Raw genomic sequence first — 14897 nt, forward strand, 5'->3', positions numbered from 1 at the left:
TATTAGCCTGTGAGAAAATAGGGACACCCGGCTTGCTGAGGGTCATGTGACTCACATTCATTTATTCCACAAACACATTAGCCTACTGAGTTCCCATGATTCGCTGGGCTGTGTTAGGTGCTGAGTACTCACTGCCTATGAGAATTCTTTGTCCCCATCCCGGATGCCTGGCTAAAGACTCAAGAGAGCTCTCTGTGGGACATCTGCTATGTGGAAGGCAGGGGCATCCAAATATTCGTTCAGGCAGCCAGACACCAACCCAAGCCAACATCCAGGGCTATGCCTGCAGCAGGCCCAGGTGTGTTTATTTTGGAGAAGCCTAGATGAAAGAGAGCTCAGGATCTTCCAAAGACTGAAAAACAATTCATTTCCCAAACCTCAACTACCTGAGGCAGACAAAAGTGGGTGGGGACATTCCTGTTATTGTTTCAGTTTTAGCCAAAGAGGAAAACCTAGATTCCAATCCTTCATAACTTCCGGAGTTCATGGAAGCCCTGTGGTTGACCTATCTGAGGTGAGACAGATCTTGGTGTTGGAAGGCCTGGCCATTGGAAAATATCACCTCCCTCAGAGACACATCCTCCCCACAGCTTCCTGGCTGAGTACCAGGCTCCTGTGTGGCTCCTGTGAGAAAGAATGCCAACACCTACCTAATTATTATGGAATGACTTCTCTTTGATTCCCTCTAGAACCAGTTCTGAAATTTAAATTGCAGTTGAATTTTGTAAATTGGAGAGTGATTTGCAGCTTTTCACAGAACCAAGCAAAACGTGAGAACAGCAGACGTGGCAACTGGGCCACACTGCCCCTTCCAATGTGGGATCATAGAGCAAGCACACTGGTTCAGATCTATTCCTATAAACTATTCAGGACAGCAACAAAAAGGGATTGACAGACTGGCTGCCTGTGAAGACGGCATCTCCTTAGATTCTGTTGAATTGTGGCAACAGGAAAATATGACAATAAGGAAAATTTAAATTCCAGAAAACATCAAATTCGGGGTTTTTCTCTGCAGGATAAATACACCCCAGCATTTTATCCGTCTTATAGAGCAAATGATTCTCAAATTAGGGACATCCCTGTTGTTCCTCACATTGCCATCAGTAAACTCCCCATTAGGTAAACCAGACTCAAAATACCTTTGTGTAAAGCCCATCAGTGGCGCCCCACTGTGTCTTCCCTGCTTGTGCTTAGCCATCCAACCATGCCACCCTCTGTCCCATCCTAGCCTGCTGTGCCCAATCAGCTCAGAACTTGGCACATGCTGTTCCCTCTGCTTGGATCGATCACTTTCTCTCTAGACACCATTAGGTCCCCTAGCAATGCACACCCCTGGAACCCGGTGCTGCCCCATCATCCCACTTTATCGTAATTGCTTAACTGTCCACTCTCCCTACAGATACCATGGGGCAAGAACCATATCTGTCTAGTTTGCCTTGGATCCCCAGAGCCCAGGACATTTCCTGGCACAGAGTAGGAAGAGGAAATAGGCGCCTCTAGTTAGACTTTGTCGATCTGAATGATCTCTGCGTTGCCTTCAAAGCCTGGAATAGACTAAGAAATGAAGCTGGAAGAATACCAGGGTGGGAGTGTGGAAAGGCTGCCTAAGAACAGCAGAAGGTGTGTGCCCCTCCTTCTTTTGTCTTCAGCTTCCCTAGCTCCTGAACTGATGAGCAAGATTCACAGAATTTTTTTTGCTGACCACAGAAGAGGAGACTATAAAATTCAGCTTCCCATCTGGTTCTTCATGGTCCAAGAAAATACAGCAATTTCAAATTCCAGGGAGGTGAGCACTGAAATCATGGTAGCTTAAGCCTAGCCTGTCATACATTTCCCAAAGAGTGGCCCGGATGTGACTCAGGAAGAAAAGGCGTAAACATCATTTCCTCCCTAAGGATCCATTCCCTGGTGGCCCTCAGAGGGAGTGAGCTTCATGTTTCCTCATGGCAATTTCCCCCTCTGGCCTTCAGAGCCAACCTGCTCAGTTCAACAGCTGGCTTGTGCTTCTTTCTGTTCGTGCCAACATGCTCCCAATCACGAGGCCCATCCTCAGTTTGCTTTGTAGACTGGGCTGAGAGTAGAAGCTGGCCTTCCAGTGGGAGCGCTTTAACATCTGTCCTCATCCGCTGTCCAAAACCTAGCTGCTACTTCCATGCAAAGATGATGAATTTTCTTTGTAACATTTTCAGTTAGAACCAGGATTCACTGAGAATTGCTGGTGAGACCTGAAGAGTTGACTCTTCCTGTATTGAAAAACAGCATGTGAGGCCCTTAGGTGGACTCGGGAGTCTGCCTGCCTTCATTCCTCTGACCACCAGCACACCTCCATCCCTGGCAGGAAAATGCAGCAAAGGTTCTGAGAAGCCGTTCCTGGAGCAGTCTCCTGGAATCTGGGGCGTCAACCAGAGGAGAGAATGCTCAGATACATGCTGGAAATGCCAGCTTTGGAGAGATTTGACAGCAAGCTTGAAGGCTTCAGGCACTTTGGATAAACATCTAGACTTAGAGTACATTTTTGAGCCTGCTCTGTGATCCCTTTGAAGTTTATCCAACTTGAATAAGCCTTCCAGAAAGCTGGGACCCATGAAAGTCTTTCTTTGGAAGTCCCCCTGCATATGCCCTATTGCTTTCCCACAGGGCAGGCAGCTGCCCATCAGGACAAGAGATCTAAAAAGTAGAGGAGGAGGACGCTTGAGATGGAATGTTTCTGTAATGCTCAATTCAATGTCCTTTCCTCATTTCTTCGTAACCTCTTTACGTAGGGAGAGAGTAAGACGGGTCACCAAGCCCCAGTGGGCTTTGAGGACCACAAGCTTAGTTCCGATTGGTGCTTGCCTGTGATCCCTTCTCACTGACCCAAACTAGCTGTTTTCCAAAGACCTAGATTAAGATGCACCGTAAAAGCATCGTGCACATTTGAGTAACAAAAGATGTCATTTGCATCCCGGAAAGACACTGCCTGAAGCTGGAGAGCGGGTGACAGAGCCACGCATCCATGCTGGCAGGGGGTTCCATCTCATTTCCCAGAGAAGCATTCCCTGGTTGCCTAGGCAAGGGCCAGAGCCTACCTTTCCTCTTGTTTGCACAGGTTTTCTAATCACAGAATTACTGGAGCATCAAGAAGAGTCTGCATGCTTGAAAAGACTTCCAGGCAGGCGCACACACCTCAGCACCAGGTGGCATCTCCCAAGGTGCAAGTCAAATTGGCTTTGCATCATAGGGAGTGATGTAAGGTGGGCAGAGTGTGGGTGGGACACCAGACACTGGCTAGGAGTGCGGTGTTCAAAATCGCTTTGGGTTCATTTGAAAGGAGAGGTTGAGTGATACTCCATCCCTAACTTGCGACAAGTGTGCCATAGAGGACAGAAAACAGGTCCAGAGAACCAAAGGAAGAATCAGAAACATTTGAAGAGGGAAGCTGGGCTGGGGCATCCTCTGCAGCAGCCTCTCACACCTCCCTGGCTGGCTGCAGCTAGTGGAGGGCCAATGTGGGACTCCGGGGGCAAATGGGAAAGGGAAGATGCCAGGGAGATGTGGCTGCAGCACCAGGCGGAAGTGGGATTGCAGATAGTTTTCTTTCTTTATTGTTAAAAAAATATTAACAGCAATTGAAAACAACAACAACATTAACAACATAAACATTCATAACCCATCACAGAGTCTTATAACCTTTGGTCATTTATTCCGAATGGAGTCCTTCATCTCATGGGAGGTGGCTGTTTCAGCCAAAAGGTCCCTTCATGCTTTTCATGGGTGGGTACTGGTCCTCCATTGGCATGGCCCCAAAGCAGTCTGAGGGGTTGCAGTGACCAGCTTTCCCTGGCTGGCCCGCAGGCCCCGGGGGACCAGGGATACCAGGAATGCCTTGCTGGCCCATTGGCCCTGTAGCACCCATCTTGCCATATCCGGGAGGCCCTTGAGGACCTAGGCAGGGGAAAGTCACAAAAGAGAGCTCAGGAGACCCAGATAACAAGAAAAGAAGAAATGATGGTTGTGGTAAATAACACTTTACATTTGACACATATTTTTCAAGCTACAACATGTTTTCACGAAGACTGGATCGGATCCTCACACTGACCTCGCCATGATGCTCACGCTACTCGCTGGTTTTATTGACAACTTCTGTGCGCCAGGAGGGGGCTGAGTATTTATGCATTCATCACTGAGTCTACACCATCCCCCCAGCAAAGAACTACTATCTAATTTTGAGGAGGAGGACTTGCACAGAGGTTGTGCATGATGTAAGTAGTGAAGCTGCACATCAGAGCCAGGCCATCAGACTTTGGCCATCCTCTGCAAGGATACACAGCCACACAGCACCTCAGAGGGAAGCCTTGGCTCACAGGAACTGGGTCGTGGTGACCTTAATCCTTAGCCTGACTACACAGCCAGGAGATGCTGAGCGGGATTTGAACTCAGGTTCCGGCCCTGACCACATGCAGCTCTCTCCCACCATCTCATGCCCGCCCAGCTTAGGACTTGGGGTGAATAATGAATCTTCCCCACCACTGCCCCCAAGCCCTAGCAGAGTGCCCTGATCCAGTGACATTACTCTAATGGTGCTGATTGGCCTACACTATAGTTATTTGGAGTTCTATACAACTATGGTGTTGAAGGAACATAAAGACAGGTGGTCTCTGCTGATCTGGATTCAGGGTCTCAAACATACAGCTTTCCTACCTGGGGGGCCAGGGAGACCATTTTCTCCTGCAATGCCAACACCGGTGTCCCCCTTTTCACCTTTGGTTCCAGGCAATCCTAAAATAATAGGAAGAAAATAAATCTTATCCTTGAGTAGAAAAGTGACAGAGACACACACACACACACACACACACACACACACACACACACACACACCATATTCACAACCAACATATAGTTCTCAGGCCAGCCCCCCAAGAAGATATAGACACTACCTCTCATTCCTGGTAAGCCCTGGCGTCCTTCTCTGCCAATCTGACCAGGGAGCCCAGGCGATCCTGGAGCACCCGGCCGCCCTGGAGCACCATCCTTCCCGGGGGGCCCTGGCCGCCCTGGAGCTGCAGCCATCTCCATAGGGAACTGCATCCTGGAAGTGTAGTAAGCCATCCTATCTGTAAGAAAAGACGAGGACCATTCACAGGGTACCCCAGGGACGCAGAGTGACTACAGAGGCTGTGGACATGCACCATCATGGAATGGCCTTTGTTCAGAAGGCTATCTGGACAAGGAACACAGACAGAGGCTGGTCTCCTAAGAGGTGTCCCAGGCCCTGGTCTCCACATGCCTTTCCACAGAGAACTTCTGAACACACAGATCTCATTTTGGCATCTCTCTGCTTTAACATCCTTTATTGCTTTGCCACTGGCTTTGGAATAAAGTCCAGGCTGCACCACTTGGCATGCAAGTTCTCCTGCCCCAGCAGGTTGCCCAGCTGCTCCAGCGCAGGGCCCACACGCCCCCCACCCCAGGTCCCAGCACACCAACACTGGATGAGCAAATAAGCAGAGGAAAAAAGCAAAGCTTAGAACAAACCCCAGCAGCAGCCATCTTCTAGCTGCCGCTCGGGCCTCTGCTTAGCGCTTGCTCCCTGCAGGCTCATATGAGATCAATTTTCTTGTCAACCTCCTTTGCTTGGGAGGGCAGGAGGGAATCATTTTATATCTGAACAGAGCAGATGACAAGGAAGGGCTGATGGATAATTGAACAGATGCTTGTCCCCCTAACCCCCACAAATGGGGTATAGAAGGGAGGACACCAAAGTTTTAAGGCAAATGAGGCCGGGCCCGGGTACAGAAGTAGCTGGGATGGGCATGCAGCACCCACTGCCACCCAGCCAGCTGCCAATTACCATCAAACATCTTAATGATCTCTTGTCTGATGAACCTCTTGATTTCATCATAATTCACCAAGTCTCCCTGAGGAAAAAGAAGGAAACCTGCCTCCATTATACTTGCAAGGTTGGTGCTTTCCTCTGGGAACAGACTTTATGGAAAAAAGGATAGGGAGGAGGCCAAAGCTCCCAGGAGCCGCCCGTGAGTTCTTGATCCAAAATCCTACCTGCTTCCAAATGGTACAAAGCATTTCAGGCTGAAGAACAGTTTATTGGGGGGGGGGTCCTACGTCCCCACCTCCCCACACAGCGAAGAGCCACCTATCCCAGAGTTATACTTTCTTCTGAAGAATGTCAGCAGGTGCTTCTAAAGCCACCCATATCCTACCCCACATGATCACAGCTGCCCGCCTCCTCTTACCATGGACCCGGGCACACCAGGCAATCCAGGGCTGCCTGGGGGTCCTGGGGATCCAGGGTGGCCTCTCTCTCCTGCAGGGCCTGGTGGCCCTATAGGACCCATGGAGCCACTCTTGCCGGGCCCGCCTGGTATGCCAGATCTCCCCTTCTCTCCTGCCTGGCCCTTCTGTCCTGCAGGTCCTGGGTCACCCTTCAAGGATAAGAAGTCACAGTCCAGCATCACCAACTGCCATCAAGGACATGTCACAATGTCCCAGCAGTTGACCCCTTCCTCTCTGTGCTCCACCAGGTCTCCAGAATCTCTCTCTGAACTGTGTGCATCATGCCACAGGCTGTGCAGCCTCACTGCCACCAGAGCAGGTCTCTTTTACTCCCTACAGAAACCCGGTGATTCCCATGTGCCCTAAGAATAAAGGCTCACTTCCTTGCCAGGCATGCAAGACCACTCATGACACTGTCCTGGCCCTCACTTCCTCAGCCTCATCTCCCTGCCCCCAAACTGCCCCAACCAGCCTTTGCTGCTTGCAGTTCTGATTTTGCCATGCTGTCTGAGTCCTCCCTGTCTAGAAGGTCCTCTCCTCATCTCCATCCAGCACACTTCTCCTCTTTGGTTGAAGTGCTCCTGGTTTTGTGTTTTGCAATACAGGGGACTTAACCTGTGGGTTCTGCAGCAAGCTTTATCCCAGCCTTTTTATTTTAAGATACAGTCTTGCTAAGTTGCCCAGACTGGGTTCATACTAGCAATCTTCCTGCCTCAGCCTCCCACAGTGTTGGGATTACAGGGGTGGGCCACTCTGCCCAACTGTGCTTGCTCTTTTTTTTTTTTTTTTTTTTTGTGCCTGCTCTTTATGCAGCCTCCTTGCCTTGCCCCCAGGCAGAGCTGAGCGCTCCCCTGCTCAGAGCTGCCACAGTACTGTGTTTTGTTCTATAAAACTTGTCCTACTTTAGTGTTGGTGTGACTAGACTTCAGGGAGCAACACTGTGGAGGGACCTCTGTTTCCCAAAGGCCAGGACAAAGGACCTGGAATGGGAACAAGAACCAAACAGGCTTGGGGAATGAAAAGAAGAGATTTTCATTCCCCAAGCAGGGTGAAAAACCCTGGAGTGGCCCTGGGGGAGGGCTATTCAGAGGTGCAGTTGCCCCAGGCTCTGTGTCCTTCCTCCTGCCTACTGGCCGTCCCATGTCTCCCAGAGCTACTATCCTCTTTTGGAGCTGGGTAAGCTCATAAGCGTCTCCTTTCCTGCCCAGCCAGTGCCCGACTCACCTTTGGACCAGGAAGTCCATACATCCCCTGTTTCCCAGGGGGTCCCTAGAAGAAAGTAAAAGTCAGGAGTCAGGTCTGAGCAGCACTGCTAAGGCCTCTAGGGAGGACCTGTGAGGTGGTACAGCTCCGATCACTTTCCTCAGCCCTAGGCCCTTGTGTTGCTGGGCTGAATGAAAAAGGATGTCAGTCTTTCTGCCAACAAAGGGTGACAGCTAGAAGGGAACAGGATGTCCCCTGAGGCATGGCCTTCTTGGATCATGTTGACTGGGTCCCTCATCACAGATGAAAGGAAGCCAGAATCAGAGGCCAGTCTAGGAGGCTGGGGATAGAGCTCAGCAACACAGCGCCTGCCTGGCAAGCGCAAGGTCCTGAGTTTGATTCCCACTATCCCCCCACCACCACCAAAAAAAGAGAGGCCAGTCTAGCATAGTGGAGGGTCTGGCAAGAGTTGGTGCCTGGGGAATGATTGTTTGGAGTTTGTTCCCATTACCATATCTTTTTGACCAGGTATAAACAAAATGTGTGGAACAAGTCTTCCCACTGTTCTTGTCCACTGGCCTCCAGTGCCTTTCCCTGGCATGGTAAGAGCTACCAGTTTCCTCTACAGTCTTCCCTCAGCATCCACAGGGCACAGGCCTTGCATGGAAGCCCAAATCCATGGGAGCTTCAGTCCCTTGCTTGAAACGGTGTAATATTTGGGTAAACCCTATACACATCTTTTTTTGTGTGTGTGGAACCAGGGATTGAACTCAGGCCCTAGTGCTTGCCAGGCAAGCGCTTATTCTACTGAGCTATCTTCCCAGCCCCCCATGCACATCTTCTGGTATACTTTAAGTCATGTCTAGATTGTATATATTGCCTAGTAACGCGTAAATGACATACAAATAATCATGTTACTGCATCATGTCGAGGACGAAGACGAGAAAAATGTCTGCGTATGTTCTCTGCGGATACAGTTCTTTGTGAATTTGGCTGCATTCACATCTGTCGAGGCTATGGATACGAACCCTGTCCAGAGATAGTCTGAGTACACAGGAGAGCTCATTGAATGAATAAAGAAGGACCAGGGCCAGCAGGGATGAAGAACTGCCCCCTATGGGGAAGGACACCAGCACCACAGTACCTCTTTGCCAGTGGCTCCATCTGAACCAGGTTCACCCTGTGGATAGACAGCAAGGTGGATTTGGTGAGCTCTGAGCCCCTTGGCCTCACTCACCTCACCCACCAGCCCCCTGTTCTCCCAGGGCACCGTAACCCTACTGCCCTCACCCCCAGACAACCCATAGTCCAACTCCCCAAGCCCAGCTGACAGCATCTTTACTTGGTTCTGTTTTTGTTTTTGTTTTGTTTTTTGGGTTTGTTTGTTTGTTTGTTTGTTTGTTTGTTTTTTTGCAGAACCGGGGATTGAACTCAGGCCCCTGCACTTGCCAGGCAAGCACTTATTCCACTGAGCCATCTCCCCGGCCTCTGGCATCTTTACTTGAGATCCAAGCACCTTGTATAACCCTGAAGGAACACAGGAACTATGAGCCTCTGCCCTCAGTAAGATCTGCAGGGCACGCGTGCACCAGCTTCCTTGCAGGGACCAGACAGGCTGCCATCTAGCCCACCCCCCTTCTGGAATCTGTGACTGTGTGGCAAGCAGAAGATCCTTCTGGGAGGCCCTGAGGGCTTCTGAGGACCTATCCCTTGGAGGCCCACATCCTATCTCTGAGCACAGATCAAATGCCACCTCCTTGGTCAGGGTAGGAACCACCTGTCCAGAGCACTTCGCAGGTGTCAGAGTGAGCAGGAGCAGTGGCCCTAGGCCTTCCTGGCACATGGGCCGAGTAGCTGGAATCAGTCACTCCCATCCCAAGCTGCAAGCCCCAGGGCCATTGCTCCTCTCCCCAGAGGCAAGTCTAGTCTGCTTTATGGGAAGCACCCTGATGGGGCTAGAAAACCTGGGGCTCCACCTGGGCTTACCCAGGAAACTTTGGGAAGGAAAAGTCCTGAGACTAGCAATCAGTTCCACCTGATATAGTCCACCTGTGGGGAGTTTTTGAAAGAGCTTTATAGACTGGTTAAGAAGTTAAATTGTGAGCCAGGTATGATGGCACATGCCTGTAATCCCAGCACTTGGGAGGCTGAGGCAGTAGGATCATTATGAGTTCAAGTCCAGCCTGGGCCACAAAGTGAGCTCCAGGCCAGCCTGAACTGCATAGCAGGACCCTATCTCAAAAAGAAAAAAAAAAAAAAAAAAAATCAAGTACTTAGTTCACCATTCAGCCTTGCTGAGTGGCCAAGCTTAGCATTGTTCATGGTGCTAAACACAGGCTGACACAAAGTCATGGTTTCTGAGCAGCTCAGACAGTTACAGCAGTGACACTGCACTTCTGGCTTCCAGACACTTTTAGACTTTGTATGGTTACTGACAAGCTCTCCTGGGGCAGGCCAAGGGCAGAACAAGGCCTGAGGCTCCTGTTTGGTACTTAGCAGCGAGCTGTCCATTGGGCTCAGGGTGCACTGGCAGAGGCAGTGATTTTGCGTGCCACTGGCAAGGCCCTGGCTTGCGGGTCTGTCTCTCTGACCCCACCTGATCCTCAGGTGCAGCCCCATGCTGACATCTCACCCTTCTAATTCCTCTCTCTCCTTTCCTGGAGGCCAGGTCTGCAGTGCTGCACCCAACTGGCCAAGCTAGCTGACCCTTTCCCCAGCCTGTGTTTTGTAGGCTGTGGGCCTTCCTTACCGGGGGGCCAGGGTGTCCGGGTGGGCCAGGCTGGCCTGGAATACCTGCTGGGCCCCTTTCTCCAGAAGTTCCTCGGTCTCCTTTCATGCCCTAGGGAATAGGAAGGCTTGTGGGGTGCGGGAAGCTTTGGATTCCGTGTAGCTAGATGTAGACACTCCACGTGCCAGGGACTGTGTCTTCCACCTCCCAGGCCCCAGAGGAGCAGGTGACATGGCCTGAATGTGCAGCAGAGCCCTCGGATGGCCTCCAACCCTCACTGGCTTCCTCCACCACATCCCAGAAGGATCACTGGAGGCATGAAGCTGGCATCAGAGAGGAAGGGAGACGGAGACCAGCTACTCTGTTTCCCTCTGGCTTCCCCCAGAAGGAGTTCACTGCAGAGCAGGGCAGCGCTCTTGGGAGGGAGGAGGAGGAGGAAGTGTCACTCACCACCGCAGAGATCCCAGCTGGACCAGGCTGGCCTGGAGGCCCCTGAGGCCCCTGCAGAGCACAGAGTCAGTGGGGTGGAAACAGACTGTAATGATAAGCCCCTGGGGAAAGAGGGCTGTCAGCTGGAGCAGGTCCTAAACTCCACCAGCTGCATTCTCTGCCTGAAACCCTTCCTTTCTGGTCTTGTACTTGAGCTTCTGCCAGAAGATCTGTGCCCACCGCAGAGGCCTGGGAGACCTGAGCACACAGGACCCTCCGGGGTACTGTCTGCTGAATGGGGCACCTGCAGCTGCATGGGGAGAGAGTGTGGGTGCTGCAGGCAGAGGGCAAAGGCCAGAGAGAACCAGCTACTGGCTCAAAGCCTACTGAAGACCCTCCTTCCCTATAGATGACCAACCCTACTTCCTGCTATTCTACAGAGGTGGGAAGACCAGGAACCAGAGTCTGTGCAGCAGCAAAAAAGGGCCGCGCCTCAGCACCAACCATAACATACACTCAGAGCTCTGTGGCCAGCACTCAGGTCCTATCCCCAGTCACTTGGTCCTATCCCAACAGTGGTCCTGGGGTGCAATGGTCCTCCAGCTTCCTGGAATGCTCTCTCCTGCCAGTGCCAGGACTGCCCTATCTCTGATGGCCCACATCCTTGCATGGAAGTGCAGCTCAAGTGCCACCTCCCTGGTTGGTGACATTGTTTCTGAACCCTAAGGCACTCAATTCTCTCTCAGAGCACATTCTTCCATACTTCCAGATGGAAAATTCCAGAAGCTATGACCCCTGTTCTACTCATCTGAGACTCCTAGGTAGAAATATCCAGCCCTGGGAATCATTGCACATCAGGGGACCTGGGCTGGACAGGCAGGGGTGAGAAGAGGAATCCTGTATCCCTTCATCCTAGCCCTGTACCCCTTCATCCTAGCCCCCAAGGAGTCAGTCTCCATGGAGGCTACAATTTGAGAGTGTGCAACTGCTTTCATTCATAATGTGAAGAGGGCCTAGGCTAGATTTGGGGTGCCCAGCACAGGGCCTCAGGACCCCTTGAGATGCATAAAAAAGGTGACGGGAATTTAACAGTTCTTTTTTTTGGTCATGAGCTATTTTTAGCATTTCCAAAAACCTCCTGAAAATTACACTGCCAGCCCCAATCGGGCTGCAATAAAATGCCAGCGCATTTGCTTTCTCCAGAGCCCTATCAGCTTGGTGCCGTCACACTGATCAAAGGCACCAATTGGCAGTCCTCTGTGTTCCTGATGAGTAAAGTAGATGGAAAATTCATTATTGCTTAATAAATGTTCTCTCCAAGTCTCACTATTGCAGTAAACGCACCACCTACTTACCCAGTTGCCCAAGCCAAACGCAGGCACGGGCGTCATTCTTGATCCCCCTCTCTACCATACCTCCAAACACATCCCAGTCTACTCTGAGTCCTCCCTCCACTGCTTCCCTGTGCCTGTTGTCCCCACTCTCCTGAGTGGCCTGTTGAGGGCCTACAGCATCTCCTTAGCCCTTCTCAGAGCTCAGCCTTCTGGTCCCACTTGTGCCCTTGTGTCTTTTTCAAGCTATACTCCAGCCATGATGACCTTCTTGGGGTTCTTCAAGCACACCGAGCTCTGCTGCATGGACCCTTGGCTCTCTGTGTCAGCCACCGCCCCCCTGCCTGGGATTCTTGTCTCAGGCTGCTCAGTAGTTAGTTATCTCCTCCTTGTATGCAGGCCTCAGGGTGGATGTCACTTGTCTAGCTAGGGCTCCTCTAAAATCACCTCCCATGCCCCTCTATGACAGCACATCACTGCTCAGTGCTTCCGAGTTAATTTGTTTGCTATCCTTGTGTCAATGCTCCATGAGATCAGGGGACCTTGTCTCTCTGGCTCACTGCTGTCACCCCAATGCTTGGAACAATGCCTGGTATGGAGCAGGTGCTCAATAATTATTTGTTGATTAACTGAATGCCCTTTGTCTGACACATGAACTTGTGTGTGCCCAGAAAAGAAGAGGGCAGTGGAAAGCTGGAAAAACTCTTAGCTGGGTGAGCCCAAAGCCCCTTGTATCTCTGCATGGTCAGAGCAGCTCCTGGGGCTGGTGCTTCCAGGCCAGGCACTGGTTTGCCCTCTCCCCTCCACTACAAGAGAATCCTAACTGAGAGGGAAAGACAAAAGTGGTTTACTCACAATATGGCCGGGGGGTCCCGGTCGTCCCTGGGGTCCCATGGCACCAGGCTCACCCTATAGGAGGTAGAAAAGGAAAAGGTGACCCACACTGGCATGCACACATGTGGTTGCCAGGTGGGAGAGGGCTGAGCAGAGCAGGAGGCCTTCAAGGTTGTGGGACCCAGAATCCTCTAGGGAGGGGACAGTTGAGAAGGTTCAAGGTGTGCGGTGATGGGTTCAACTTCGCTCCAGAAGATCAAGAAGACAGCTGCTTTGGCAGTGAGCAGAAGGACGCAGCTGTATCGCAGCCTTAGCTGAGCCCGAGGTCTCATAACAGCAGCGCTGCACACAATCACTGGGCCTCACCTCTGCGCCTGGCCGGCCATTGCTGCCAGGGGGCCCTGGTTTGCCACAGTCACCCTAGAAGAGAGAGGGCCAGCCTGAGCCTGGTGACACCATGCTAAGTCAAGGGGCCCTGCCAGAGGCTCCAGGTGCCCTCAGGCTGGTAGAAGGCAAAGCCCCAACCTAGTCTGCCAGGCCTCAGAGGCCTTAGGAGGTTCAGATGCTGGGCTGTCTCAGCCAGAGCTGTGTGGCATCTCCACCTAGGCTGGGCTTCTATGTCTGCCGACGGTCAGGTCAGAGGATAGCAAAGAAAACACGCTTGGCAGAAGACCCCATTACCTTGGGTCCTGGGAGGCCAGGATGTCCTGTTTTCCCTTTGAAGCCCTGGGAGGAAAAGCAGAAGCAACAGATCCCTCAGTTCAGCCAGCGGGCCCCACCTCCCTCCTTCCTCAGGTTAAAAAAAAAAAAATGGAGCCAATCCAAAGTCACAGCTTGGTGTGTGAGGCTTTGCAGGGATTGGGCTGCCCCCCCCCCCAGGCAAAGACTGTAGCTGCCCACCCTGAGGGCCTTGGAGCCACCAACTCCTGGCTGTGGCTCAGTTTACTCTTGTGGCTCAACTTACTGGGGGTCCCATGAGTCCAGGGGGGCCAGGAGGACCAGGGTCTCCCTAGGGAAAGAGATGGGCATTAAGACAGGAGTTTGGTTCAGCCTGAATCCAGTTTATTCATCACGGCCTTCCCTCCCCCAGCCCAGGCCCTCCTGACCACCCCAGGATGGCAGGTAGGAAAGTCACAGAGCGGAGGCGGGAACCAGAGCCTGGTGCCGTCTCCAACTGGCAGCAGACCCTGAGTGAAGTAACATCCAAGCTGGGCCTCAGTTTTCTTTCTTTTAAGTACAAAAAGGTGTTGATCTTAATATTCAGTTTTTGCTATGGCCTCATCCTTTCAGATTTCTCTGCAAAACCTGACCCAGGGAAGCAGGGCTTGCTCGAGACTTTCCCTGTCTGTAGCCTGATTCCTCCCCCCCTTTTTTTTTTTATTTTTTTATTTTTTTTTATTTTTAGACAGTACTGAAGATTTAACTCAGGGCCTCTTCTATGCTATCCACACACTTTCCCACTGAGCTACAGCCCTTTTTATTCTATTTGAGGCTGCCCAGGCTGGTTTCATGAGCTCCCTGCTTCAGCCTCCTGAAGAGCTGGGATTACAGGTAGGCACCACCACATCCAGCAGTCTGATCCTTGCTGTAGCACAGTCTGGTTTCTTAGTTGCCTGAGTTTCTTGATATAAACACATCCCTGTCCGGGCCCGGGAGATAGCTCAGTAGAATAACTGCTTGCCTGGCAAGCGCAAGGGTCTGAGTTCAATCCCTGGTTCCACCAAAAACAAAAACAAAACAAAACAAAAAAAATCCCTGTCACTGTCCTGCTCGTGGTGAGGCCCAGATAACCTGGGTAGGGACACAGGAACTAAGAAGCCAAGGGCCTCTGGTGTCAACAGGGAGGTGGGGGGTGGCTGGCAGAAGACGGCTTAAGAGGAGTTTGGACATGAGGGCTCCTTTAAGCTCCTTTATTGGGGCTCTCTTGACTCTGTTCTTTGGAGAAGGGAGGAGAGAAAGGAGGCCGCCCTCCTGGCCACCATCTCACCCTCACGCCAGGCTTGCCGTCCTTCCCATCCAGGCCGTCCAGCCCTGCAGGGCCCTGCAACGGGAGAGGCATTTCTTACGCTGTGCCAGACCCCAGGTGAGAGCCCCCGCTC

The 14897-nt window shown here is 51.7% G+C and overlaps 1 protein-coding gene across 3 annotated transcripts in view; it reads right to left on the reverse strand.

Annotated features, from left to right (window-relative positions):
* Positions 1 to 3660: 3660 nt before the first annotated feature.
* The window catches only part of Col16a1 (collagen type XVI alpha 1 chain), a 49923-nt gene continuing 38686 nt past the window's right edge, over positions 3661 to 14897 (reverse strand). For 2 of the 3 annotated variants that reach the window (XM_023703051.1, XM_023703050.1), the window contains 14 exons: positions 14786 to 14839; positions 13763 to 13807; positions 13480 to 13524; positions 13165 to 13218; positions 12820 to 12873; positions 10655 to 10705; positions 10226 to 10315; positions 8621 to 8656; positions 7498 to 7542; positions 6234 to 6422; positions 5831 to 5897; positions 4917 to 5093; positions 4681 to 4758; positions 3661 to 3924 (listed from right to left, as the gene is read on the reverse strand). In XM_023703051.1, the coding sequence (XP_023558819.1) occupies positions 3722 to 3924; positions 4681 to 4758; positions 4917 to 5093; positions 5831 to 5897; positions 6234 to 6422; positions 7498 to 7542; positions 8621 to 8656; positions 10226 to 10315; positions 10655 to 10705; positions 12820 to 12873; positions 13165 to 13218; positions 13480 to 13524; positions 13763 to 13807; positions 14786 to 14839 (1188 nt within the window). In that variant the 3' untranslated portion in view covers positions 3661 to 3721. The remainder of the gene's footprint in view (positions 3925 to 4680; positions 4759 to 4916; positions 5094 to 5830; positions 5898 to 6233; positions 6423 to 7497; positions 7543 to 8620; positions 8657 to 10225; positions 10316 to 10654; positions 10706 to 12819; positions 12874 to 13164; positions 13219 to 13479; positions 13525 to 13762; positions 13808 to 14785; positions 14840 to 14897) is intronic. The other variant, XM_023703052.1, reaches the window with a different exon arrangement.

Source organism: Octodon degus, unplaced genomic scaffold (assembly GCF_000260255.1).
Source record: "Octodon degus isolate 3935 unplaced genomic scaffold, OctDeg1.0 scaffold00163, whole genome shotgun sequence".
Classification (NCBI taxonomy): domain Eukaryota; kingdom Metazoa; phylum Chordata; class Mammalia; order Rodentia; family Octodontidae; genus Octodon; species Octodon degus.